We start from the raw sequence: 27,779 nt of genomic DNA on the forward strand, positions 1-27,779 counted from the left end.
CCAGCCTCCCAAAATACTGGGATTATAGGTGTCAGCCACTATGCCAAGCCCCAAAGGAATTTATTTTAAAAGCTACCAGAATTAATAAGTGAGTTTATTAGCAAGATTGCAGGATATAAAATCAATGTATACAAAAATCAATTTTACTTCTTTTTGTTTTGAGACTGAGTCTTGCTCTGTCGCCCAGGCTGGAGTACAGTAGTGCAATCTCAGCTCACTGCAACCTCTGCCTCCCAGGTTCAAGTGATTCTCCTCCCTCAGCTTCCCGAGTGGCTGAGACTACAGGCGTGTGCCACCTCACCCAGCTGATTTTTGTATTTTTAGTAGAGACAGGGTTTCACCATGTTAACCAGGCTAGTCTTGAACTCCTGACCTCAGGTGATGTGCCTGCCTCAGCCTCCCAAAGTGCTGGGATTACAGGCGTGAGCCACCACGCCTGGCCAATTTTATTTCTGTACAACAGCAATAACAATCAGAAATTAACATTTAAAAAACAATACTGGCTGGGTGCAGTGGCTCATGTTTGTAATCCCGAGGTGGGAAGATCACTTGGGTCCAGGAGTTTGAGACCAACCTGGGCAACATAGTGAGATCCTGTCTCTACAAAAAAAAAAAAAAAAAAAAATTTAGCTGGGCATGGTGTGTGCCTGCAGTCCCAGCTACTTGGGAGGCTAAGGCAGGAGGATCACTTGAGCCTGGGGGGTTGAGGCTGCAGTGAACCATGATCATCCCACTACACTCAGCCTGGGTGACAGAGTGAGACCCTATCTCAAAAAAAACAAACCAAACCAAAACAACAACAATAAAACCCAATACCATTTATAGTATCAAAAGTGTCAAATACTTAGGGGTAAATCTGACAAAAAATGTGAAAAAGCTATACACTGAAAGCTACAAAGCACTGCTGAGAGAAATTAACGATAACCTAAATAAATGATGAGATATACCATATGCATGGATTGAAAAACATGTTGTTAAGACATGAATTCTCCCCAAATTGATCTCTAGATTCAGTGCAGTCCCAATTAAAATCCCAACAGGATTTGTAGAGAAATTGGCAAGCTGATTCTATACATACGGAAATGCAAAGGACCATAAGTAAGTCAAACAAGTTTCATAAAGAATACAAGTTGGAGGACTAACACTAGCTGATTTTAAGTTACCATGAGGCCACAATAATCAAAACAGTGTGGTATTGGGATCAAGGTAGGCAAACAGATCAAAAGAACAGAACAGAGGGTCTGGAAATAAACACATGAATATATGGATAACTGACTGTGACAAAGGTGCAAAGACCATTCTAAAGAGGAAGGATAATCTCAACAAATGGTGCTAGAACAACTGGACATCCATATGCAAAAAAAAAAATCCATGCGTTGTACTATGTAACAACATTAACTGAAGATATAGCCCTAAGTGTAAAACTAAAAACTATGAGACTTTTGAGAAAAAAAAAAAAAACAACTTTCCCAGGCAGCTCCCGAAGACGGTGGAGGTGCAGGTCCTGGTGCTCGATGGTCGAGGCCATCTCCTGGGCCGCCTGGCAGCCATCGTGGCTAAGCAGGTACTGCTGGGCCGGAAGGTGGTGGTCGTTCGCTGCGAGGGCTTCAACATTTCTGGCAATTTCTACAGAAACAAGTTGAAGTACCTGGCTTTCCTCCGCAAGCGGATGAACACCAACTCTTCCCGAGGCCCCTGACCACTTCCGGGCCCTCAGCCGCATCTTCTGGCGGACCGTGCGAGGCATGCTGCCCCACAAAACCAAGCGAGGCCAGGCCGCCTTGGACCGCCTTGGACCGCCTCAAGGTGTTTGACGGCATCCCACCCCCCTACGACAAGAAAAAGCGGATGGCAGTTCCTGCGGCCCTCAAGGTCGTGCGTCTGAAGCCTACAAGGAAGTTTGCCTATCTGGAGCGCCTGGCTCACGAGGTTGGCTGGAAGTACCAGGCAGTGACAGCCACCCTGGAGAAGAGGAAGGAGAAAGCCAAGATCCACTACCGGAAGAAGAAACAGCTCATGAGGCTACGGAAACAAGCCAAGAAGAACGTGGAGAAGAAAACCGACAAATACACAGAGGTCCTCAAGACCCATGGACTCCTGGTCTGAGCCCAATAAAGACTGTTAATTCCTCAAAAAAAAAAAAAAAAAAAAAATAGGAGAAAATCTTTTTGACATTGTTTAAGGCAAAGATTTCTTAGCTATAACATTAAAAACAAAATCCATAAAAGAAAAATTGATAGGCCAGTCATAGTGGCTCATACCTGTAACCCCAGCACTTTGAAAGGCCAAGGTGGGTGGATCACTTGAGGTCAGGAGTTCAAGACCAGCCCGACCAACATAGTAAAACGCTGTCTCTACTAAATACAAAAATTAGCTGGGCATGGTGGCAGATGGCCTGTAGTTCCAGCTACTCGGGAGGCTGAGGCAGGAGAATCGCTTGAAACCAGGAGGCAGAGGTTGCAGTGAGCCGAGATCACATCATGGCACTCCAGCCTGGGTGACACAGTAAGACTCTCAAAAAGAAGAAAAACTGATAAACTGAACTTCATGGAAATGAAAAACTTTTGCTCTTCAAAAGATACAGTCAAGTATTTTTCTTTTTTCCTGTCTACGAAAAATGAACTTTTTTTTCCTGGTCTAGATTATGGCTGGGTTTTTATTTATTTAAAATTTATTTTTTAATTGATAAAAACTGTAAATATTTATAGTGTACAATATGTTTTGAAATATGTATACATTGTGGAATGGCAAAATTGAGCTAATTAACATATGTATTATCTTACATACTATCATTTTTATGCAGTGAGAACACTTAAAATCTACCAGTGATTTTCAAGTATACAATACATTGTTATTAATTATAAGTTAAGTATCTTAACTGTAAAAAAAATACAGTTAAGAGAATGAAGTAAGTTACAGACTGGAAGAAAATATTTGCAAAGCATATGTTTGATAAAGGACTTGCATCCAAATATAGAAGAAACTCTCAAAACTAAATCATGAGAAAACAAGTAACAAAAAAAAGGGAGGGGGGCAAAAGATTTTAACAGATACTGAACCAAAGAAAATAACACAGGCTGGGTTGGTGGCTATACCTATAATCCCAGCACTTTGAGAGGCCAAGGTGGGAAGATCACTTGGGGTGAAGAGTTTGATACCAGCTTGAACAACATGGTTGAGATCTCATTTCTACCACAAATTAAAAAAATTAGCCAGGCATGGTGGTATGAGCCTGTAGTTCCAGCTACTGGGGAGGCTGAGGCTGGAGGATCGCTGGAGCCCAGGAGACTTGAGACTACAGTGAGCCATGACTGTACCACTGCATTTCAGCTTGGGTAACAAGGTGAGATCCCATCTCTAACATAAAATAAAACAAAACAAAATAAAATAAAATAACCCATACAGAGAGCAGATTAGCAAATAAGCACATGAAAAGATATTCAACATCAGCCAACGATAATATGGAAATTGGAACTATAATGAGGTATTACACACCTATAAGGATGGCTAAAATGAAAAAGACTGGCTATACCAAGTGTTGGTGAGGATGTGCAGCAACTGGATATATCTGTGGAATGTAAAATGATATAATCACTTTGAAAAACACTTGGGCAGATTCTTTTTTTTTTTTTGAGATGGAGTTTCGCTCTTGTTACCCAGGCTGGAGTGCAATGGCGCGATCTCGGCTCACCGCAACCTCCGCCTCCCGGGTTCAGGCAATTCTCCTGCCTCAGCCTCCTGATTAGCTGGGATTACAGGCACGCGCCACCATGCCCAGCTAATTTTTTGTATTTTTAGTAGAGATGGGGTTTCACCGGGCAGATTCTTAAAAATTAAACATACATCTATCATATAACATAGCCATTCTATTTCTAGCTATTTATTCAAAACAAATGAGAGCATATATCCACACAAAGCCTTGTATATGAATGTTCACAGCAACTTTATAATAAAGTCCCAAATTAGAAACAATGCAAATTTTTATCAACAGTTAAGTGGACAAAACAAACTGTGGTATATACATATAATGGAACACTATTAAGTAACAAAGAAGAAATGAGCTGTCATATACACAACAACATGGATAAATCTCACAGTAATTATGCTGAGTGAAAGAAGTCAGACCAAAATGGAGTATACTCTGTACGATTCCACTTACATAAAATTTCAGAAAATGTAAACTAATTTCTAATGACAGAAAGCAGATGAGTGATTTGGAAGCAGGGGTGGAGAGCAGTGAGGAAAGTTGGGCAGGAGTGGTCACAAAGGGGCATAAACATTTTGGGGAGCAATGGATATGTTTGTTATCTTGATTGTGGATAATGGTTTCATGGGGAAATACATCAAAACATCAATTTGCACATATCAAAAACATACAGTTTATCATGTCAATTATACCTCAATAAAGCTGTATAAAAAAGCCAAAATATAATATGCTGAATCAAACAATGGAAGAATAAACACATCAATGAAAAAAAATCTGCTACAAAGGCTTCTGCATTATCCCTGTATTTCCTGTTTTCATTACAAAGAAAAGGACTATAACATCTGTTCCATGACCCAGAGTACACGCTTAACCTTTGCTGTCTCAAAATACATGCTTTTGGGTGTGTAGATACAAATGGGTCAACTCAAAACTATCAATTCTCATAAGAAAAACAAGTAATGTACAAGCACCACTAATAACAACCAAGATTTAATTGAGAAGAACCGTCATTTTCTTTACTAAGGGTAGCATATTTATTATCAGTCTTTCTTTCTTTTCCTCCTCCTTCTTTTTTTTTTTTTTTTTTTTTTTGCAGAAATGGGGGTCTCATTAATGTTGCCAAGGCTAGACTCAAACTCCTAGCACTTAAGTGACTCCTAGCACTTAAGTGCTCCAGGTTCCTTCTCTTTATAATGAAAAACTCCTAGCACTTAAGTGCTAGGAGTTTGAGCCTAGCCTTGGCAACATAATGCTTCCTGCCACGGCCTCCCAAAGTGCTGGGATTACAGGTATGAGCCACAGTGACTGGCCTTATTAGTATTTCTTGCTTTATGGAATATATCTTTGTTCCTAAATGGATGGATGGACTTTGAACCTATGTTCTAATAATAGTAACTAAAAGTAAATGAGCACTGAGCACTTCAATTAGCATTTGCTGTCTCTCTTGGTCCTCATAATAACCGTACCATTTTACAGATAAAGCTTACAAGGTAAAATAAATTGTCTAAGATCACATGACAATTGAGTGGCAGAGCTCAAATCCTAAGTCTGTCTTACTTGAAAGCTCATATTCCTAACAGCTACACTTAATTGAATGTTCTGGTTGATCATTTTGAAGAGTGCCTAGTAATTATCTTTATGTTTCTTTTTTGAAAAACCAGGAATCCATGTATAAACTTCACTCAGAAAGAGCAGGAATAGGCTGGCACGGTGGCTTATGCCTGTAATCCCAGCACTTTGGGAGGCTGGGACAGGAGAATTGCTTGAGTAGGAGTTCGAGACCAGCCTGGGTAACATGACAAAACCCTGTCTCTACAAAAAATGCAAAAATTATCCAGGTATAGTGGTGTGCCCTGTAGTCCCAGTTACTCAGGAGGCTGAGGTGGGAGGATCACCGAAGCCCAGGAGGTTGAGGCTGCAGTGAGGTGCACACTCCAGCCACTACATTATAGCCTAGGCGACAGAGTAAGACTGTCTCTAGAAAAAGAAAGGGAGAGAGCATAGGAATAAAAATAGCCAGTCGAGGCCAGGTGCAGTGGCTCACACCTGTAATTTGGGAGGCCGAAGCCGGTGGATTACTTAAGGTCCAAAGTTCGAGACCAACCTGGCCAACATGGTGAAACCCCCATCTCTACGAAAATATAAAAAAATTAGCTGGGCGTAGTGGCACACACCTGCAATCCCAGCTACTGGGTTGGAGGGAGGGAGGGGCTAAGACAGGAGAATCGCTTGAACCTGGGAGGGAGGTGGAAGTTACAGTGAACTGAGATCATGCAGTTGCACTCTAGCCTGGGCGACAGAGTGAAACTTCACCTCAAAAAAAAAAGAACAGTTACTCCAACTCTAAAAAACACATTAAAATGTGGCCACAAATGGCCACTGATTAATTCATTAATATGTTTCATAATAAAGATTATGAAATATAAAAACCTTATAACTCAGTAACCTAAATAAAGTTCTGTTTTCACCCTAATGTCCCAGTTATCTAGACAGAAATTGGACTTCTGTCAGTTATAGCTTATGTTCATGTGATCTTTATCAATGATCTAAACCACCCATCCCAATCTTAAAAGTTCTTCCTAAAAACTATTAAAATGGGATCATTTTTGGCCAAAGAATTGTTAGGTTCAGGCTTATGGGTGCCAAAGAATGTTTCAACTTGAGTCCATTTAACACTTTCAAAGATCTGTTGTCAAACAAGCTAATATCTGATTTTTTAAAAAATGCAAACTCTCTTCACAGGCTTATTAGTATAGAACAATGTACAGTGATTGCTAAGTTCAGTTTTACCTGTCTCATTTCAGACCAGTCTTTATAATAATCTGCTTCTATAATAAGTACAAGGCCACGACCAAAAGCAGATGTTAGACTATGGAATTACAGTGAACTTGCAATGTTATTTTTTTAGATTTTTGGTGCCATGACTTGGATACAAACTGAGTTTGCTGCAGGCACAACACGGAGTACTAACCACTATATGACCATAGCTGTGATGTTTTTAAGCCACAGCACCTTCCATGGTAACTTTTATTTTGTTTTCTGTATTTGGCACTGTCATAAGATCCTTATGATGATTTTTTCCAGAATATTTACAGTGAAAAGTTAATTGTTTCAACACAGACATAACACTTAGATATTTTCATTTTAACCCTTTGTTGCTGAAAAAACTCACAACAGTTAAACCTATAGAATGATGTATTATATAATCTCATACTCTAAATATATTTCTATCTTTGTCATATCTATAACGTTTTTCCCTGTAAATCTTCTTGCTTGGGGAATTTTGCAGTGGCCTTTGGCCAAATACAACAAAGTTCAATCCTCAGTTTTTAGAGTTATACCTGTTTTATAATCAAGGCATCAGTGGAAAGGAATTCAAGACTCCTAAATTCTACATGAAAGCTGTAATACTTCACCATTTATCATTCTATAGACAATTTAAATAATACTTTAAAATAAAGTGATACCAATAAAGGCAAGGTAGATTCTATTTAGTCACAGAAGCCATTTTGTGTGTTTGCATCAGATCTAAGATGTGCAGATGTAACATTCCCAATGTAGAAGACTTAGAAACAAATTATTTAATCTAAATTTTATTAGCAGTCAAATCTATTTTTCATATTTTTTAAATGGACATTGATTAACCTTCCTTTTTTCTCCTCTGAAGCAATCACAGACTACGGTAGGAAGCCATTTTCTGGATTTGCTTGGAATTAATGAACTGAGGCTTTCTTGCTGAACTGTGTAGTTCCACTCTTGGCTTCCCATAGACAGTTCATGAGCAATGTAATTTGCTTTCATTGTAGAGGGTATTCCTTTAGTGTTCTTATTCATGAAATGAAAGCAATGAAAGGGACTTTCATAAAGGTTTTTTTTTTTTTTCCTGACATGATTCCTTCTAAAACAGAAAGCCACTTTAAATAAAATCTAATTAGGGCAAAATATAGTATAGATGGCCTCTGTAACAATTAGATTTGAAATATACAAGACACTGAATAATGCGTTACATTATTTTCTATTGGCTTTCCCTGGTTCTATGCCAAACATGTCTTGGCTGCAATGGAGAGTGAGTGAGGAGGCTTCTGGGGAGAAAAAGAACATAATTATGGGGCTCTAGAAGAGTATAGCTGCAATCTGGCACTTTGCAGAAATTCTGGAATAGGAATGTAGCTCTTTTACAATTCTAACTCTATAGGTTAGGTCAACTTACAGCATATGGGAACTTTATAACATATCCCTAAAGAAACTCAAGCCTTGCCAGAGAAGTGACAGTAAGCCATATGGTTTTGTTTAGAGATACATGGTTAAAGAACAGATTTTATGTTCACACAAAAATCTATTTTGAAGCTAGGGAGAAAATAAAAAGATAAGCTTTTTTTACTGGAAGCAAAACAGAAAGGAAAAACAAATCACAGCTATTTAGAACAAAGACCAAAATCTTTTCAACCCATTAAGCATGAATTAAGAACCAATATTAAAAGGAAGAAAATTAGTTGCCATATTAGTTCATAAAGTTCAACAGGTGTTTATTGTAAGCAAAAGCTATAAAAATAATGCAGTAAAATCCTGATACATTGCAGAATCAAAACAAACAACAAACCCCACCCCCAAAACTCCATAAATAAAATACTTCGGTTTAAAGAATGCTATGGCAGTTGCTTTTCTCAAAGGATTGAAACAATTTTAATCCCAGCTGCCCCCTATTTTATCTAACAATAGATTGTTTAAAGATGTTTCACTTCTGGTGAAGCCATTCATTTCACCTAAACTGCATAGAGTTAAGCCTCAGAATCACCTACAGACCATATGCAGACTAAATACAACACTTGTGGCCTGATTCTGAATGGTATCTTGTATCAAAATGCTCCTTTAATTTTAGCTCCCGCTTCTCAAGCTTCTCTTTCAACTTATCAGAAGCTGCCTATAGTAACCAAAATTGGATTCATGAAGAAAATAAATATATTTTAGGAAAACATGTGCAAAAAGCACCCGTTAACATTAAAACCAGAAGGCAGTGTATGTTGCAGAGCACACAAAAGAAAAGGCTTTAAAATTTAGTAATTCACAACATCCAGTTTGAAGTATTACAGTAATATTTTAAAGTAACACACCATAATGATACAATCATTTCGTTTGTTCAACAAATGTTTACTGAACATTTTTATGCCTGGCACTGTGCTGGGTGCTGAGGATACCGTGATTAGTAAACAGACACATAAAGTACTGCAGGTTTGTACAGTTTCTAAGGCTGAAAAGTAAAAAGTTTTTATTGGTAAAACTATAAAAGAGAAAACAAGGTCATCCTTTGATTTTTCCATTAGAGGCAGCTGTCACCCCCACTCCTACCCTTATTATGAAGGGATTGAGACAGATGATAAATGGGGGAAAGAAGTGAGAATAACAATAGGCAATTAGCAGTGAGAATTAGGAATGGGCTAAAACCACTACCAAAAGTAAAAATTCTTAATCTTGGGTCCAGAGAATCCATGGATATTTTCATAGGATCCTTGATCTCCCAGATACTATATTTTGAATTCTGATATATGGATGTATATACATTTATTAGGAAGTTGGTCTTATCAAGTCTCAAAGGGGTCAGCATTTGAAAACAGCTAAGGGTCACTAAACTAAAAGAATGAAGTTCAACCAGGTGCGGTGGCTCATGCCTGTAATACCAGCACTTCGGGAGGCCAAGGTCGGTGGATCACAAGGTCAAGAGATCAAGAACATCGTGGCCAACATGGTGAAACCCCGTCTCTACAAGAAATACAAAAATTAGCCGGGCGTGGTGGCGCACGCCTGTAGTCCCAGCTACTCGGGAGACTGAGGCAGGAGAATCGCCTGAACCAGGGAGGTGGAGGATACAGTGAGCCGAGATCTCACCACTGCATTTCAGCCTGGCAACAGCAAGACCTTGTCTCAGGAAAAAAAAAAAAAGAAAGAATGAAGTTCAAGGTCTAAACATCAGATCAAGAAACTAAGGGAATTCTTTTGAAAACAGAAAGGTTTCACCAGTGTCCCATATATCACCCCATATATGTGGCTACCTATAGCAAGTATCAGTATGTCCTCCATTCAACTTCAGTGGACACTACAAAAATACCCTAGTTAAATGAATTACAACCAATGAATGACTTTCAAAATATATGATGACCTGTCTCTCTTTTTTTTTCTTTTAACATACCTTTAAGGCTTCTATAACAAGGTCCCTTGCTTCAAGCTCTCCTTCAAGAATACTAAATAGCGTAAGAAGTTCAGGCTTGCTGAGTTTTTCCAGATTCATCTTGAAAGCCTAAAACAAAGGTAATAATCAGACAATCTCCAAAAACATAGTTAATTTGATATAATTAAAGAAAAAATAAAGTGATAAAGTGAGAGATAAGAAGAGTAATGATAGTATCAAATGCTTTAATAAAGGAAATAGTTTCAATTAAATAGAAATATAAGTTTTCTGATGTTAATCACAAACCTAGTATCAACAGAAAATAAAATTCACTTTAATTATTGATTTCACTACCACTCACAAAGATCAATTTTTCATCATGTTTCCTCCAGACATATTTACAAACAAACATCCCAGAAAATCTCAGAAAGAATTAGCCACTAATTTTTCAGGTAAAATTGTGTTACAATGAATACTATTTCTTTGAAAAATTGTTAGACCATGAAAAGATTTCCCAGTTTTAGATAACCAATTTCCAAAACTGTATATAAAACATTCTGATATCCCTCTTCAATTAGTCAAAATAAAATTGGGCAAAGATAATATTTAGTGGGAGTATGGGAGAAACTTTTCTTTTAAATTGTCCAATTCCACAGACAATAGCTATCACCATAATTATATTTTATATAATAAAAGAGACTTATACAACTATATGTAAATCTACTTTAAATGAATTCTTAAGGAATATTGTTTACACTTTTTCTTTTTTTTTTTTTAAGACACAGTCTTGCTCTGTCACCCAGGCTGAAGTGTAGTGGTGTAAACATAGCTCACTGCAGCCTCAACCTCCTGGGCTCAAGTGATTCTCCTGCCTCAGCCTCAACCTCCTGGGCTCAAGTGATTCTCCTGCCTCAGCCTCCCAAGTAGCTAGGATCACTGATACATGCCACCATGCCTGGTTACTTTTTCTTGTTTGTAGAAACGGGGTCTCCCTTTGTTACGCAAGCTGGACACAAACTCCTGGGCTCAAGCAATCCTCCCACCTTAGCCTCCCAAAGTTTACAGGCATGAGCCACTGTGCCAGGCCTGTTTAAAAATCTTAACTGGCTAGGCTACTACAAACTGAATTTATCTGACTTCATAAGTTCACATTTCTCTGAGAATCTGCATGTTCCAAAGTATATTAAATGGCAAACTGCACGGCACAAACTCAATCCCTTCTACAGGACTAATTCTCACAAAGCACATAAAGATAGAAGTTAGACTGCTGTACAATCTTGGAAGGGCCTTCTGACCAGTGTGTATGGTAAGATATATTTTATAATTTCCAAAGTGTAACAATATTATTTCTCTCTCCACTTCTTACTTCCAAATTGCCACTCTTATAGTATTCTTTAAAGTGAATCATAACATGACTAGTTCACATACCCTCCAGTAACTTATCACTCTTATTAAATTGTAGGGGGAACATAAAAGAAGAACTGATTCCTTCCAGAGCTACTGCTTTTAAGTGAACATGTATAAAATGTATACTTCTTTTTGTTGTTAGATTGTGTTCCAGGACATGCTGTACAAGTTTTTTTAAAGTACAGTAAAACATCTTCAATGCAACCTCAGCTCTAACTGCTAATATTTTCTTTTTTTTCTTTGAGACGGAATCTCACTCAGTTGCCCAGGCTGGGGTGCAGTGGCATGATCTCAGCTCACTGAAACCAATGTCTCCTGGGTTCGAGCGATTCTCCTGTCTCAACCTTCTGAGTAGCTGAGATTACAGGCACCCGCCATCATGCCCGGCTAATTTTTGTATTTTAGTAGAGACAAGATTTCACCATGTTGGCCAGGCTGGTCTTGAACTCCTGACATCAGGTGATCCACCTGCCTCCACCTCCCAAAGTGCTAGGATTACAGGTGGTAGCCACTGCACCTGGCCTTTTTTTTCTTTTTCTTTTTTTTTTTGAGACGGAGTTTCACTCTTGTTGCCTAGGCTGGAGTGCAATGGCGCAGTGTTGGCTCACTGCAACCTCTATCTCCCAGGTTCAAGCAATTCTCCTGCCTCAGCCTCCCAAGTAGGTGGGTTTACAGGCATGTGCCACTATGCCCAGCTAATTTTTGTATTTTTAGTAGAGACAGGGTTTTACCATGTTGGCCAAGCTGGTCTTAAACTCCTGACCTCAGGTGATCTGCCTGCCTTGGCCTCCCAAAAGTGCTGGGATTATAGGCGTGAGCCACCGCGCCTGGCCTCTAATTTTCTAACAAGTGAATTTTAGCAACTAGTAAATGACATTCACTTTATTATCAGAGATACGTCTCATAACATCTCTTTGAAAAATAAAAATGAAAACAAAACTAAACAAAAATTCTAACAAACCTAATAGAGCTACACTTTATAAGAGGTTATATTGGAAAGTACAAGTAGCTTGGTAGTCACATGGCACATCTGCATTTTCCTAGTTGTGTAACTGGGCAAGTTTTCTGACTCTTGTTTTCTAATCTGTGAAAGGGGATGATGATATTTAACTCAGAAGGCTGCTATGAAGATTGAGTTAATAAATGTAGAACGTCTTACTACATTGCTGATACCTGGTTTCATTATTAATGGTTTCATTATTAGTAACTATTATCCTGTCTCACTTTTCAAAAGAATTTAAGAAAGGCACTATCAAAAATTGTAGACAGCCAAGATCGATGGCTTGAAAAATAACTTCAGCTGCCCTTTTGCAATTGGGAAGTCCTTCTTTGTTCCATTTTAAGCTTTTAGGTAAAAATCAAGTATTATTTGTTAGAGAGTCTAATTAAATAAAAATAAGAGGTACATATATAAAGAACTAAATTACATTGTACCTAAACTCTTGGATATGTAAAATAAAGAAAAAAGTCTTTGATCTGTTATGATAAATATACATCCTTATAAAAGTGTAAAAAGACAACAATCTTCAGAGTCACTTTAATTACAAAACAGTACAGCTTAGGCAAGAAAAAGTTCTATTCCTTGTCAATGACAAAGAAGAATTCTCTTATTTATTTTCTCTGTGTTTATAAATCACTTCTACACACAAATGTTAATAACTGCAATATTTCACTAACATGTCCCAACTCAGCTGGGTGCGGTGACTCACGCCTGTAATCCCAGCATTTTGGGAGGTGGAGACGGGCTGATCACTTGAGGTCAGGAGTTTGAGACCCAGCCTGGCCAATATGGTGAAATCCTGTCTATACTTAAAATACAAAAAATTAGCCGGGCCTGGTGGTGCTTGCCTGTAGTCCCAGCTACTTGGGAGGCCGAGGTAGGAGAATCACTTGAACCTGGGAGGTGGAGATGGCAGTGAGTTGAAATCACACCACTGCACTCCAGCCTTGTTGACAGACTGAGACTCTGTCTAAAATAAAAAAAGGGACCAACTCAGCTTAGTGTCTACATGAATACAATATAACTATTAGGAGGAAAGAAAGGCCACTGCTGTGTAACATAAGAAACAATAGATCTGTTTTTGCATATTCCAATAACCACTCTTTATAAGTATTAAAATTTAACAGTTCCTTCTGTTCTACGCATTTGAATGTAATCTCAATATATAGGACATTGCAATAAATTTTTGTCTGAAATATAAAAGAATAACAGTAAAACTGCATTACATTTTAGGATAGCAGTGATATTCTTGGAGGTGAGGGTAGAGGTGGGGGTGATACTGACCTGATAATTGGCAGAGTCACACTTCAGTCCTCAAGTATAAACTGTTAAAGTTTTCTTCAGTAAAGAATTGAGAAATTGACAAATATACTTAAAATGCCATTAGCATCGTGGAAATATGTCCAATGCTGCAAAATAAAGAGAAATTTATTGTTCATGTGACTATACTATAAAGTTTGGTAAATCCCATTAATGTCAACTGTTATCGCTGATGAGGCCTGACAGCTATAGATTGATAATAACGAAAGAAGAAAATAGCCAGTTCTTCAAGTTGAAGTTGAATAATATATGAAAAATACCAGGAATCTGACTTCCCTTTTGCAACTAAAATAAGGGAAGGTAGAGGCTTTTGAGATCTTTTCTACTTTAAGATGTCCACTGCCATTTTAACTACTGACTTTTCTCTTCCTGAAATGACAAAAACCTATTTGCTTGAATCACCATGACTTAAGCACAATGCACTTAGACAGAAAAATATCAAAATTACAACTGAAATTTTTAAGCTGCCAAATTCATGTAAGGAAAATTCTCATCTCTTCACCTCCCAACAATCCATAAACAAACAAATCAGCCTCTTAGCATCTTGACTGTCTATAAGGCTGATTACACATCCCCAGCTTCCACTTTTTCACATTTATGATCAGATGTTACATGTTAAATTATATGTAATTTTTTTGTTTATAATTTCCTAACAATGTATTTGGCCCAGCAAATTTTATTTAAAATGATATGCCTAGGCCTGGTGCAGTGGCTCACACCTGTAATCCCAACACTTTGGAAGTCCGAGGCAGGTAGATTATGAGGTGAAGAGTTCGAGACCAGCCTGACCAACATAGTGAAACCCCGCCTCTAATAAAAATACAAAATTAGCTGGGCGTGGTGGCACATGCCTATAATCCCAGCTACTCAGGAGGCTGAGGCAGGAGAATCGCTTGAACCCGGGAGGCGGAGGTTGCAGTGAGCTGAGATGGTGCCATTGCATTCCGGCCTGGGCGACAGAGTGACTCTGTCTTGAGAAAAAAAAAAAAAAAAAGATAAATTTTATGTGATAAAATGTAATTTTCATCTTGTATTTTAAGGCACGAAGTCTGAAAGCCCATTTGAGTTGCTGAAAACTAACAGTCAAATGGGGACAGTGTCAAAGGAAGAAATAATGCCACAGTAAGTTCTTGGTTGTTTCATTAAAACAAGAATCAGTTATTAAACTAATTATGAATCTCTCAGTTTAGGAGAGGAAGTATGAGTTTGTTATATAGACAAGAATACAGATCCAACAACATATACACAAACCACTGAATAAGCTGTTCCAGCAATTTCTGCCCAATATATGGGCAGAATTATGTGGCCCAGGATATTCAGAAAAAGGGCATTTGTAGCCTCATATTCATTATCAGAAATATGACTGGCAGATTTTTGGTATGCCACATTGTAGTCTATAGATTCATTCCCTACTTATCTTCTAAGCTGTCACTTGTCATTGTCACCATCAGTAACTCTCAAGGACAGGATCATTTCAACTAGATGCTCAGCTCATTCCTTCCAAGACCCAACTTTCCTTAGAGTTTAGACACAGATATTTCTAAAGAATGCTACAGTCTCTAAATCTGAAATAAAAACCACTTGTAGACAAACTGTCTGGATACATTATCATACTCTGTGGTATAGCCAGCTGTAGCTATATTAAGCTTTATAGTTTTCTCAATAAAAATACACATAAATATATACCATAAAAAAGATAAAGATATTTATCTTTAAAAAAGATAATTTAATAGCCTGGAAAAATAAGCCCATTTAAGGGCTAAGTATAACTTATTTTTATGTTATCAATAAGTGATTTCAAATGAGTCAGTCCAGTATACCATTTGGTCTAGTCACAGGTTTCATCTCACCATGAAATCTTAGGCCAACAGCCAGGACAACGTGAGTCTTTTCTTTTTTTTTTGAAGACGAAGTTTTGCTCTTGTCGCCCAGGCTGGAGTGCAATGGCGTGATCTCAGCTCACTGCAACCTCCGCCTCCCAGGTTCAAGCGATTCTCTTGCCTTAGCCTCTCGAGTAGCTGGGGTTATAGATGTGCGCCACCAAAAATACACTAATTTTGTATTTTTAGTAGAGATGGAGTTTCACCATGTTGGTCAGGCTGGTCTTGAACTCCTGACCTCAGATGATCTACCTGCCTTGGCGTCCCAAGTGCTGGGATTACAGGTGTGAGCCACCGTGCCCGGCTAGCATGAATCTTTTCTAGATGAACTTTCTTGTACCAATAGTCAGAAGTTATGGGTATCAGAAACTGCACACCCTGCATCAACCTCCTGTGCCTTCTTAACTGTAGTACTGATTTTGTCTAGAAGGATGTTGGTGTGGCTTGGGCTCTGATCTTTTCCCCTCTCTGGATAATACACAAGCTCCATTCATTCTGGTTTTGGTTGTGCTTCTTCTTGAAGAAGTCCCAGTTTCTGCTCTGGAATTCTGACTTAATTCCATAAGATAACAAGCATTGCTGCTGAGTGGCAGAAAAAGAAACACCCCAAACAGCTTCTGTAGCTATGCAAGCAATAGAGCAGGACAGGGCAGGGCAGGGTGGAGTACAAGCAAGATGTTTGTCTGTTATCTGGGAGTGAGCATATCTACACAGAACTGAAGGCTTTCTTTCTTTCCAGGTGGTAGGTGATAGGTTTTGCCACATAAGGTAGGAAAACATTTTCAGATGAGGCTTAGATAGTTCCTGACATAGAAACTCCTCAAAAAAATCTATATAGATTTTAATAAATCACTGGGCTAATTTTTTAAAAATCAGCAATTTTACCTAGGAGATCATTATTGCAAAACTGGATAAAAATCACTTAATTATATACTCAGATATTCTAACAAGAAATTTATACATAGTTATCAAATTTGAGAAATTTATATTTGGACTACAAATGACTCAGATTAAGGCCATTCAGTAAGTTTTTAGTATTGGTTATCAAAGTGATTAGTGATTAGCGAGCAAAGATATAAAGGAAATTTACTCCAATTATGTAAAGACTTTTTTTTTTTTTTTTTTTTGAGATAGTCTTGCTTGGTCACCCAGGCTGGAGTGCAGTGGCTCAATTTTGGCTCACTGCAACCTCTGCCTCTGCGGTTTAAGTGATTCTCCTGTCTCAGCCTCCCGAGTAGCTGGGACTACAGGCGCTTGCTACCACACCTGGTTAATTTTTTAGTAGAAATGGGGTTTCACCATGTTGGCCAGGCTGGTCTAGAACTCCTGACCTCAAGTGATTCGCCTGCCTGGCCTCCCAATGTGCTGGGATTACAGGTGTGAGCCACGGTGCCCGGCCTATAAAGACTCTTTCAATCCATATAAGCCAAGCCAAAATATAGGAGGCCAGTTAGTTCTTAAAATTCAGAGAACCAAGATTGATACGTGAAATGGGAGTTTTTGTTTCCCACAAGATCATGTACTTTCTTAAAAATACATAAAATATTAATGAAAAAGAAACTTGCCACATTTACAAATACTAAATCTGAATACAAACAAAAATGCACTGCTATTTTAAAAAATGCACTGAAAGCTTCAGTTAATCAAGTTGCTCCTTAAAAAAAATCAAAACGTATTCAAAGCAACCTCATATCAGGGGGTAGAAGGTGTTGACACACTACCTCGACTATCTCAAAAGATTTAAGATTCTAATTTTTTAGGATTATTTATTCATTTGGGATAAAGACTGACAACATTCTAAATAGTTCCTTTCATTCCTCTTTGGCATTTAAGGATTAGTCTAGGAAGTAAAACATTTCAACGTGCTACTAGAAAATATTTTACTGGCTGGGTATAGTGGCTCATGCCTGTAATCTCAGCACTTTGGGAGGCCAAAGCAGGAAGATCAATTGAGGCCAGGAGTTTCAAGATCAGCCTGGGCAACAGCAAGGACTTATCTCTACAATAAATAAATAAATAAATAAGAAGAAAAGAAAGCTGATTTTGAAGGCCATGGCTCACACCTATAATCTCAGCACTTTGCGAGGCTGAGGCTGGTGGATCACCTGAGCTCAGAAGTTGAAGACCAGCTTGGACAACATGGCAAAATCCCGTCCCTACAAAAAATGCAAAAATTAGCCAGGCTGGCCAGGCGTGGTGGCTCGCACCTATAATCCCAGCACTTTGGGAGGCTGAGATGGGTGGACCACCTGAGGTCGGGAGTTCGAGACCAGCCAGACCAACATGGAGAAACCCCGTCTCTACTAAAAGTACAATATTAGCTGGGCATGGTGGTGCCTGCCTGTAGTCCCAGCTACTCGGGAGGCTGAGGCAGGAGAATCACTTGAACCCGAAGGCGAAGGTTGTGGCGAGCCGAGATCTCACCACTGCACTCCAGCCTGGGTAATAAGAGCAAAACTCCATCTCAAAAAAAAAATTAGCCAGGGGTAGTGGTGTGTGCCTGTAGTCCCAGCTACTTGGAAGGTTGAGACAGGAGAATTGCTTGAGCCTGGACAGTGGAGGTGGCAGTGAGGCAAGATTACACCATTGTACTCCAGCCTGGGCAACAGAGCAAGACCCTGTCTCAAAAAAAAAAAAAAAGCTGTTTTTGTGACTATTTACAAAAGTTCTAAAATCAAGGTACAATTACTAATCTCATTTTATCCAATCCAATATTAAACAGTATAAGATTTACATCTCAAATCAAGCTTCTCTCAGTTAAAGGTAAAAGATATTACTGGAATATTTGGATAACTATAACACATGCGTTAAATATATATAACACAGGCTGAGTTGTACTTCCCCAAAATCTCTATGTTAAAGTCCTAAGCCCTAGTACCTCAAAATGTGACTGAATTTGTAGACAGGATCTCTAATGAGATAATTAAGTTAAAATCAGGTCATTAGGGTGGGCTTTAATCCAATATGACTGGTATCTTACAAGAAGAGGAAATAGAGACATAGATGGGTCAAAGGTAAGACAATGTGAAAACAGCCATCTTTATAAGCCAAGGAGAGATGCCTCAGAAGAAACCAATCTTGTCCACACACTGATCTCAGACTTCTAAGCTCCAGAATCATGAAAAAATAAATTTTTATTTTTTAAGCCACCCTATCTGTGGTACTTTGTTACGGCAGCTCTAGCAAACTCACACAACATGTTAACCACTTACTACTTTGACAGACTATTAGAACAACTAGATCTAACCTAATTGTAGGTAAGGGGATCTAAGCCTTTCTCTTACCATGACAGCACTATAACATACTATTTCTCAGAATGCCTTGCTTATCAGTCTTTTTTTCCAGCCACACTACAGACAGCATTATATAAAACGGAATGGTTTGGGAACATTTTTAGAAAAATTCAATTTCAGGATCCCACAAGGATGTTTTGAGTTATCCTGAAATATAATATGAATAGTACACTTACAAAGAAATTACAATGGTGCCAAGGGATCAAGATGCTTGCTTATTCAATACTGCCAATATAGACTTTGAAGTAGGTCTCAAGACACCAGCTCTATAATTAAGCTAATACTCTTTAGGGTCAACATTTATAATACTGTAGTATTCTATTCAAATACACAGTGCTCTATTCACATTCAAAACCGATTTCAGGTTACCAGATTATCTGGATCTATGCTTAGTAGAGAAATGAATTATGATATATGATCAGCAATAATCATCACCACCTCAGAGTTCTATAGCATAGTTTTCTAAGCAGAATTTAAGCAATAGTAGTAATAATGAAAAAAGATAAAACATTTATTGAGCTAAACATTAATGTATGCCAGACAGTGTTCTAAATACTTGACATGTACAGGTATTAATGAATTCAGTCTTTACAACAACCTTAGGTGACATGCTATAACCATCCCCAACAAATTCATCATCATTATCATCCTCCTCCTCATTTAACAGATGAGAAAGCTGAGGCATGGAGACTAAATAACTTGCTCAAAGCCTCACAGCTAGTATGTGGTAGAAATGGGATGTGAACCCAGGTAAATTGACTCCAGAGACTCCCTTGGGAACCACAGCTTACATCTGATCTTCTCATTTTATCAGCCTTAGGAATTGTATGGTGGGAAAACTTCAGCTAAAGAAGGATTCTCAAAGCTGGAAGGAGCCTCAGCAATAATCTAATTCAGCACTCTCATTTTAAAGATGAATACTGAGGCCAGAGTTGTTATGTGAATATAATGAAACAGAACTAGGCCTAGCACACATGTATTTTTAAGATCCAGTCTAATTCACTTTCTGGGACAACATAATAGGTATCAGGTTTTGTTTTGTTTAGTTCTAAGACTCATGCAACTTTGCTGTATCTCTCTGTGAGTATGAGAGTAAGAATGTGTGAGTGTGTGTGTACACATCTGTCTTTCTCTCACTGTCTCTCTTATATGGTGCCAGCAAGATTTATATGTATATTGAAGAAAAGAAGGAAGTAGCCTTACCATAAACAAACATTCAAATATCTTTTCCCTCAAATGAAACATTAGTGCAAAGCTATTAAAAACAGGTCTGGGCCGGGCATGGTGACTCATGCCTGTAATTCCAGCACTTTGGGACACTGAGGCAGGCAGATCACCTGAGGTCAGGAGTTCAAGACCAGCCTGGCCAACATGGTGAAACCCCATCTCTACTAAAAATACAAAAATTAGCCAGGCGTGGTGGTGCGCACCTGTGATCCCCGCTACTCAGGTAGCTGAGGCAGGAGAATCGCTTGAACTCAGGAGGCGGAGGTTGCAGTGAGCCAAGATCGAACCACTGCACTCCAGCCTGGGCGACAGAGCAAGACTCTGTCTCAAAAAAAAAAAGGTCTGTCTACCTGGGTATCTGTTCACACCGTTTCAAGTATTCTCATCTGAGACAAGATCAAACTAGAAGAACTACATTAGTTAAGCTACTGAAATGGATGTTAATGAAAATGAATAATGACTTTTATATTAATAAATTTTTTATCATTGCACATTTTATATAAAAGATCTGTCTTTTATCATCAGAATATTACCAGAAGACTGAATCATTTCAATATTATTTGTTAGATGGCTTTACTTCATTTAAATTAAATTATAACATGATTTCAATCAAATATGTATCTGTCTCTAGTGTCTATCTGTCCATCAGTCTCCTAAATTTCTGCTTTTCTGAAATAATGCCACCATAACTTGTAAAATACCACAACAAGGGAACAATACCATGTAGATTGATTATTTTCAGTAAAATGATTCACGGGCCACAATTCTAGAGGCAGCCTGGAATGCAAACTCTTCAAATGCTAATGTAGGATGAAGTCATTGACTCCACTAGGATGCCACACTGGGGAGAAACTCTGGAGTATGGTGTCAAGATTTAACCATAAAACAGTTAAGGTACCTGTGTTTTAGCTATGCCCATAACCTGACTTTCTCTAAGGTACAAAAAAACTTCAAATAATCCTCTAACAGAAATATAACTGGTGATGTTGTTTTGCCTTGTAAGTCAGATAACTGACTTAAAAAAAGCTCTTTGAATCATCTAACCTTTGAAGTTAAGTTCTTTATCTAAATGGACATAACAAACACACTGTAACAGGAGGCTGCATTGTTTAAATCAGTCAGTGACTGGTCAGTTCCCTCATTTCTCACCCTTAAAGAGCGTACCATCTACAAGGATAATGAAGTTTTCCTTTTCCAATCACTGTCTATCATTCATGTGTCTACAAACCAAAAACAAGTTTACTTCTGACTTTTGGCAGATTGATTTGCTCCAAACAGAAAGAGATGGCCTGGCCAGTTCCTGGGAAAATCAGTTTAGGGACATGTTCAACAAATGTCTAGGCCAACTGTATCTGCACAATATTTGGGAAAAGACCATTCTTCTGCCTAGGTTTTTTGTGCCTTTAACATACAGGTAAACACATGCCTTTGCTTTCACTGAATTTTAACAGCTCTTATAAAGTCACAACTTTAACTTGTGATGACTGAGCAATGGGTTTTCTAAAACTATCACAGTTTTTTTTACATTAAGTTAAATGCATAATGTATCTATATTTGTAATTCAACAGCAGTTATCACATTCTATTATGTTAATTCATCTGTTTACATATCTGTCTTCTGTCTCACAAGACTGAACTCATCTGAACAACTACTCTGTCTATTAAACTTGATCAAACTTAGCACTAGGAGTCTCTGGTTCAAAGAGATACTAAGAAAATGCTGGCTGGAAAGAAATGTACAGCACCTTCAATCTCAGCCAACACAACTGGACTTAACCTTTTAGACAACAGGAAGCCACTAAACATTTTTAACCTGGTGAAAATCATAACAAAAGCATAGTTTTAGGAAGGTTAATGCTTATAGTACAAAGCTGACTTGACTGAAGAGAAAATGGAAACAGAAAAAGTAGGCGGGAGAAAAATTTAACAGCATAGGTATGAGGCAAAAATGTATGAACTAGGATGGTAGCAGTAAGAATGGAAGAGACTGACAAAAAGAGACCTTAAAAAGAATTTACTTAGTTATTCAAGGATTTACTTACAGTAAATGACTGATTTTCATTTAGGGAGGTAAGAGGGGAACCAATCAATCCCAGATCAGCTGAGGTTTTGAGACTGGGTGACTAGAATGATGATGCCGTTAGCAAAAACAGGGATGTTAGAAACGGAACTGGGTTTACTGGGGAAATGATGACTGTGATATGAGACATGCCGAATGAGAAGTAATTCGACCCCCAAGAGGAACATGTTAAGAGTCTGTTAATGTGGTGAGGGCTAAGGGTTTAGAAGTGAAGAAGCTTTTGAGGATAGAGCCTTTTAAGGAAATTTATTCTGTGCCCTCAATTTAAGGGCAAGAGGCAACAGGATGAAACTGATATATAGGGATAGACCAGGTCATTGTTATACCCTCAAATATTAAGTCAGTTAAGAACTAGATTGGTTCTGTTGTTACTTCTGTAGCACCTGCTGTAACAGAAAGGACTATTTAGCAGAAACCAAGTAATGAGGGCCTCCCCCAGCCACCAATCTCCAACAACAACAAAAAAACAGTTTGTGTTCCTTTCTTTCTCCTATAACTTACCTGTTAGTTATCCTTCATCCTTCTCTCCATTGTAACTTACAATTCTTATCTCATGTTAAAACAATTCATCTCTGCTTCTCCCTTCTGTTCTTCCCTGGCTCTCACCAATTTACGGCGGGTAGACCCAGAGCACACTTCAGCTTCAGCCTAGTCTTTCCCAGCAGCTTTCTGCAAAGAATCTATGCAGATGCTCCCGAAGCTCAGGGTCAGGAGTCTTGTCTATATAGACCCCTTAATCCTGTGCTCTCCTATTTTCCTTTCTAGTTTCTATTAAATTCAGCAACAATTAAGGGTTGCATTCTTTAAATTCAGTAACAATTTAGAACTATATTCTTTGTGGCTCCAGAATTCAGAAAGGATTAATTAAACTGCAAATGACACATTTAGATTGAAGTTTTGGTTCTGTACCTGAAATGTAGAGTTTGGAAATAATTGGCAACGAGGAACCATATTACAGTGTATTGCGTTATATAGTTCAATGCCTCCTTGTAGTCTTGTTTTCTTGAACACACAAACTCCTGCCCTTCACCTTCCCCCACCTCTACTCAACTCCCCATCCATGTTTTCTTCTCACTCCAGTTTTGGTTGTTCCTATCATGGCTCCTTACTTTGGGGACAGTGGGGGAGGCTGTCTTAAAAGTAAGGTAAAAACCACTTATAATCAAAATTAGCATTAAAAGTCGCTTAAATTTCACAGAAGGTATAATTCTGCACAGTAATCACAGTATCCACAAAACCATTTATATGACATTCAGGATGGTGCTGCTAAATGAGTAGAGCTTGGAGTAGAGCAACTGACAATTCAGAAAGAAGACATCAGCTGGCTGAATCCTTTGCCCTTCTTTTTCCTTGGGCCAAAAAACTCAAGAAAGATAATGTGCATGACAAAATTATTAAATACACACACTCCAAGATAGATACACACTCTCCTAAAAATCCTTGGCTCATATGCTTGAGATCACAACATATACAAGCAAGCTTTGTTTCCCTCTCCTTAGGACTTAGACGTAAGTTGAAAAATTTGAAACAAAACCAGTCAATAACTAAAATCCAACACTAATTCTTCACCTTTGCTAACATGCTGAAGGAGTAAAAGAATGTTTAATATTAAATTATTTAACTCTCATGCCAAGTGCTAATAATAATACCTATCAATTACTAAGTGCTTCTTATATTCTGGGCACCTTGCTTTGTGATATACGTGTATGTATATTCGTGTAATCCTATCCTGTTTTTTTTTGTTTTTTTTTTGAGACAGAGTCTCACTCTGTCACCCAGGCTGGAGTGCAGTGACACAATCTCAGTTCACTGCAACCTCCACCTCTTGGGTTCAAGCAATTCTCATGCCTCAACTTCCTGAGTAGCTGGTACTACAGGCGCACACCACCATGCCTGGCTAATTTTTGCATTTTTAGTAGAGACAGGGTTTTGCACGTTAGCCAGGCTGGTGTCAAACTACTGGCTTCCAGTGATCCACTCACTTTGGCCTCCAAAAGTGCTGTGATTACAGATGTGAGCATCCGCGCCTGGCCTATTCGTGTAATCCTCAAGGAAATCTCTCCAAGTTATTTCTTTGTTACAGTTGAGGAAACTAAGACTGAGCTATGGTGAAGATAGAAAATTATTTTCTTGCCCTGGATCACATAGTGATCCCACACAGAGTTGGAATTTGAACCTAGGTTTGCCTTTAAAGTCTGTGCTGTAAGTACATTCTCCAGGCTCATGATAAGTCATTTTCTCACTAAAATGCTTTAAACTGAAGTTTGGAAGATTGAATTTTTAGTCAGCAGCAAATCTCAGAAATTTAAATTTTGTTAATTTTTTATTTTTTGAGATGAAGTTTCTCTGTTGTCGCCCAGGCTGGAGTGCAATAGGACAATCTCGGCTCACTGTAACCTCCACCTCCTGGGTTCAAGCGATTCTCCTGCCTCAGCCTCCCAAACAGCTAGGATTACAAGAATGAGCCACCACACTCTGCCTTGCAGATATTTCTTTATAGGACATTCAATATTTTAGTCACTTAAGACATTGCAATTTCATAAGACAGCAGATGGGAAAAATCAAGTTAAAAGAAGACAACAAGTAGGCTGTTTATACTAACAAGTTGTATCACATCTTATCAGTGCATTACCTGTCAGTCTACCATAAGGTGACAGCTTCAAACTAAATTAAACACTCATTAAGTCATTCTAGGAACTGTGAAAGATACAAAGATGAAAAACAAAAAATACCACTATCTGCCTTCAAAGAATTTATAATTCGAGGAGAGAGCAGACATATATCCTAGCATACTATGCTTTTCTTCATCTAGCATGACCAAACAGATGTTGAAAAGGTTAAAGGAAAGATTTTCAAGACCCAAAAGTGTAATAAACAGATCTTGCTTACTGTGCTAAATAATAAAAGAACACTGTTTGTTTTTCCTCTCTATTAAAGCCCGGCAATCGCCGCAACTTTTGTTTCCTTAGACTCTTACCTTTGTTTATTTTCTGTTCTCTGCTGACATAATACGACTTATCTTTTTGGGATTTTCTGTTCTGCTTTTAGTTTTTTCTGCTGTAATTGCTGGGGGCCAACGTCTTAACCTTCTATTGCAGCACACATTGTGTTTGCTAGAGACACCTCCAGTTTCTTCTTTGTACTTTCTTATTGGAGATTTGGAAACAATCGCTGAAAAGATCTGTGAGCACCCAGTGGCTCTGAAACTTTGAAACCTAACTATTCAAAAATAATAGCCTCAGGAAGTCTACCTTCAGGAAGTCTAATCAAGCAGGTAAAAGACAACAGTCATTACAATCACCCTCTGTCATTCCAACTCCTTGCATTTTATTGCTATCAGCTTTCCGCTATAGCTGACAGTGGGGAGGTGGACTTGAGGTTGAAAACAAAAGAAACTATGCTAAAAATATTGCCAATTTTAATATATAAAAGTGCTAGTGATAGATGATTATTGGAGAGTCAATGACATTAACATGAGATCAAAATCAACACTTTGCACCTGCTGAAATGAAGGCCAACTTGACAAAACCTTTAGAAGCACACTAGAGAGACACGTTTTCGTAAACGTGAATAGCTAGAATTTCTATCTTGCCTTTATTTACTCTTATCTCTGAGATTTAAAAATTGTTCTTTTCATCCTCTCAATGTTGGTAGATGATTGTAAAGCCAATCAAAATATATATGTGTTTCCCGGGGGCGGGGGGAGGGGGACACTATAAAAAAGGGGTTGGAGAGTAACCACAGGCCACAGGACTAGATTAATCATAAACCTAGATAACTGAACCTGAATTTTCTTCAAATACTTCCTGCCTTTTGTTTCAACCTGCAGTATACCTTCAAGGTTAACTGCAGTCTCCCTGAGCAATGGACCAGCCCACCCTAGACTGGGATATACTCATTCCTAATCGACTGCTATTTATTTACTTTTGTATACTGTTTCATTTGAAAGCACGGTGTTATTCATTGACTGTCAAGCCACATACACTGCATTCCTGCCCACACAAAGCCAACTCTGCAGATATTCAACACACCCACCTCACTGTGAAATGTAAGATGGCTTTTCATCAACTTCTCAGGGAAGAAATAAGGTGGAAAAGGAAAAATGAAACGCAATTCAAACCTAAGAAACCCTCAGAGGCTGGACTATCCCAGAAGGAACATAAAGTAGAGGAAAGGTACAAAGGGTAAAGGAGAGGAGGTCCTATTTCTCCCTCTTTCAGAGTCCAAAGAAGTCCCGAAGCAGGACAGCCCTTGACTCCTCACAGAAGGCCAGAGGATGCCAGGGGCGGCGGGAGGAAGACTGAGTATCAGAGAATGGGGGATGGGAAGAACTTAAGTCGGGGAAGCCGCTTCCTCGGTAAAGCTGACTGTCTAGGTCGCGTCTTTGATTTCTGCTTCGCCCCATCCCTCCTTTTTGGAAAACACTAATTTTATCTTACGGAGGAAAGCAGCTCCAGTCCCAGCCTGGCGAGCTGGGACAGGTGTAGGGAGGGATGTATGGCCTTCCGGGGGTACAAAATGGGGTTGGGGGCGGCAGCCTAGAGAATCGGTACCTGTGAGTCTTCTCCGCCAAGGCTGAGGTGCGGGGTGGGAGGAGCCTTCGAATGAGGGATGTCAGAGGGAACCCCCTTCTGAGGAGCTGGTAATCGACGAGGGACAAAAAGTAGCTGTGAGGACCCTCGAAGGATGAGGAGCCGCCTCCTCGGGGAATACCGGGAGGTGGAGGAGACGGCCCCGCCCCCTCAGGGGATGGGCCCAGCAGCCGTTGGGACGGCGGCGGGACGCTATCAGTGCCCCTACCCTTGCTTTGCTCTCTAGAACCCGGCCTCCCAGCCATCACCAAGCCCCAGGGCTAGTGGCTCCTACCTTTCCGCGACGCTCCGGGAACCACTCTCCTCCGCCTCCACTCCCAATCCACAGCGGCTGAGGCTCCGCCCCCGCAGCCGCCCGGCGGGGGCATTGGCATTCACCATCGCCAATCGTCTCCTTGCTTCTCCAGCCCCGGCCCCAATCCGCGCCGACTGGAGGCGGGGCTTCTCCAATGTCATTCAAGCTCCTCCCGGGGCCCCAAGATCCCTTTTGTTTGGGAAGAGCAAGGCTGGGATTGAGCTCGCGTCACTTCCGGGAGGAAGTGCCTTCCTCAGTCCCGGGCTTCAGGGTGGGCTCGTGTCCGCGCCACTCCCGGCCCGGGGTCTGCAACTTTCTACCTTCTGCGTGGTCTCTGGGCAGGACCGTGGCTAGTGGTTCGTGCTTTTCCCTGATTGTATGGGGAGTTTAGGAATGGAGGGCTCTTGGTAGCCTGAGCGATTGGGATTTTATCCAGAATGTTAATAAATGAAGTGGGCTTTGGTATCTGCATTAGAATGAATTAGTTGTTGAAAACTTTTCTCCTTGCTTCTGCCACCCTTTTTCTTTTTTCTGTGGGCGTGGTGCTGGAAGCAAGGGTGCAAAGATGAAACACCTGGAGATCACCCTTCTCTCAACCACATTTTGTACAGAAGAGGATACTAATTTTGGGGGACGTAAACCCAGCCGACCTTTCTTCCAGGCGGAAGTCGAATAATTGCAAATTTGTGTGGCAGTTTTTTTCTCTCTATGCTTGCCAACTGAGTCGACTTTTTTCTGTCCTTGGCCTCATTATATTGTGGGGAATGGTTTGCAGTGAAGCTGAAACAGTGGAGAGTACAGAGGATGCAAGGAATGT

General features: G+C 39.3%; 1 protein-coding gene and 1 pseudogene across 1 annotated transcript in view; one reads left to right on the forward strand and one right to left on the reverse strand.

Annotated features, from left to right (window-relative positions):
• The window catches only part of CTTNBP2NL (CTTNBP2 N-terminal like), a 63,854-nt gene extending 36,844 nt beyond the window's left edge, over window positions 1-27,010 (reverse strand). Inside the window, exons 1-3 of the mRNA XM_064372716.1 lie at window positions 26,942-27,010; window positions 13,561-13,685; window positions 9,891-9,998 (exon numbers count right to left, since the gene is read on the reverse strand). Coding sequence (XP_064228786.1) covers window positions 9,891-9,989 — 99 coding nt within the window. The 5' untranslated portion in view covers window positions 9,990-9,998; window positions 13,561-13,685; window positions 26,942-27,010. The remainder of the gene's footprint in view (window positions 1-9,890; window positions 9,999-13,560; window positions 13,686-26,941) is intronic.
• Window positions 1,569-2,147, forward strand: LOC135273435 (large ribosomal subunit protein uL13-like; annotated as a pseudogene).
• Window positions 27,011-27,779: the final 769 nt, after the last annotated feature.

The sequence above is a fragment of the Aotus nancymaae genome, unplaced genomic scaffold (assembly GCF_030222135.1).
Source record: "Aotus nancymaae isolate 86718 unplaced genomic scaffold, 86718_ANA_hifiasm-v0.15.2.pri h1tg000007l, whole genome shotgun sequence".
NCBI lineage: Eukaryota > Metazoa > Chordata > Mammalia > Primates > Aotidae > Aotus > Aotus nancymaae.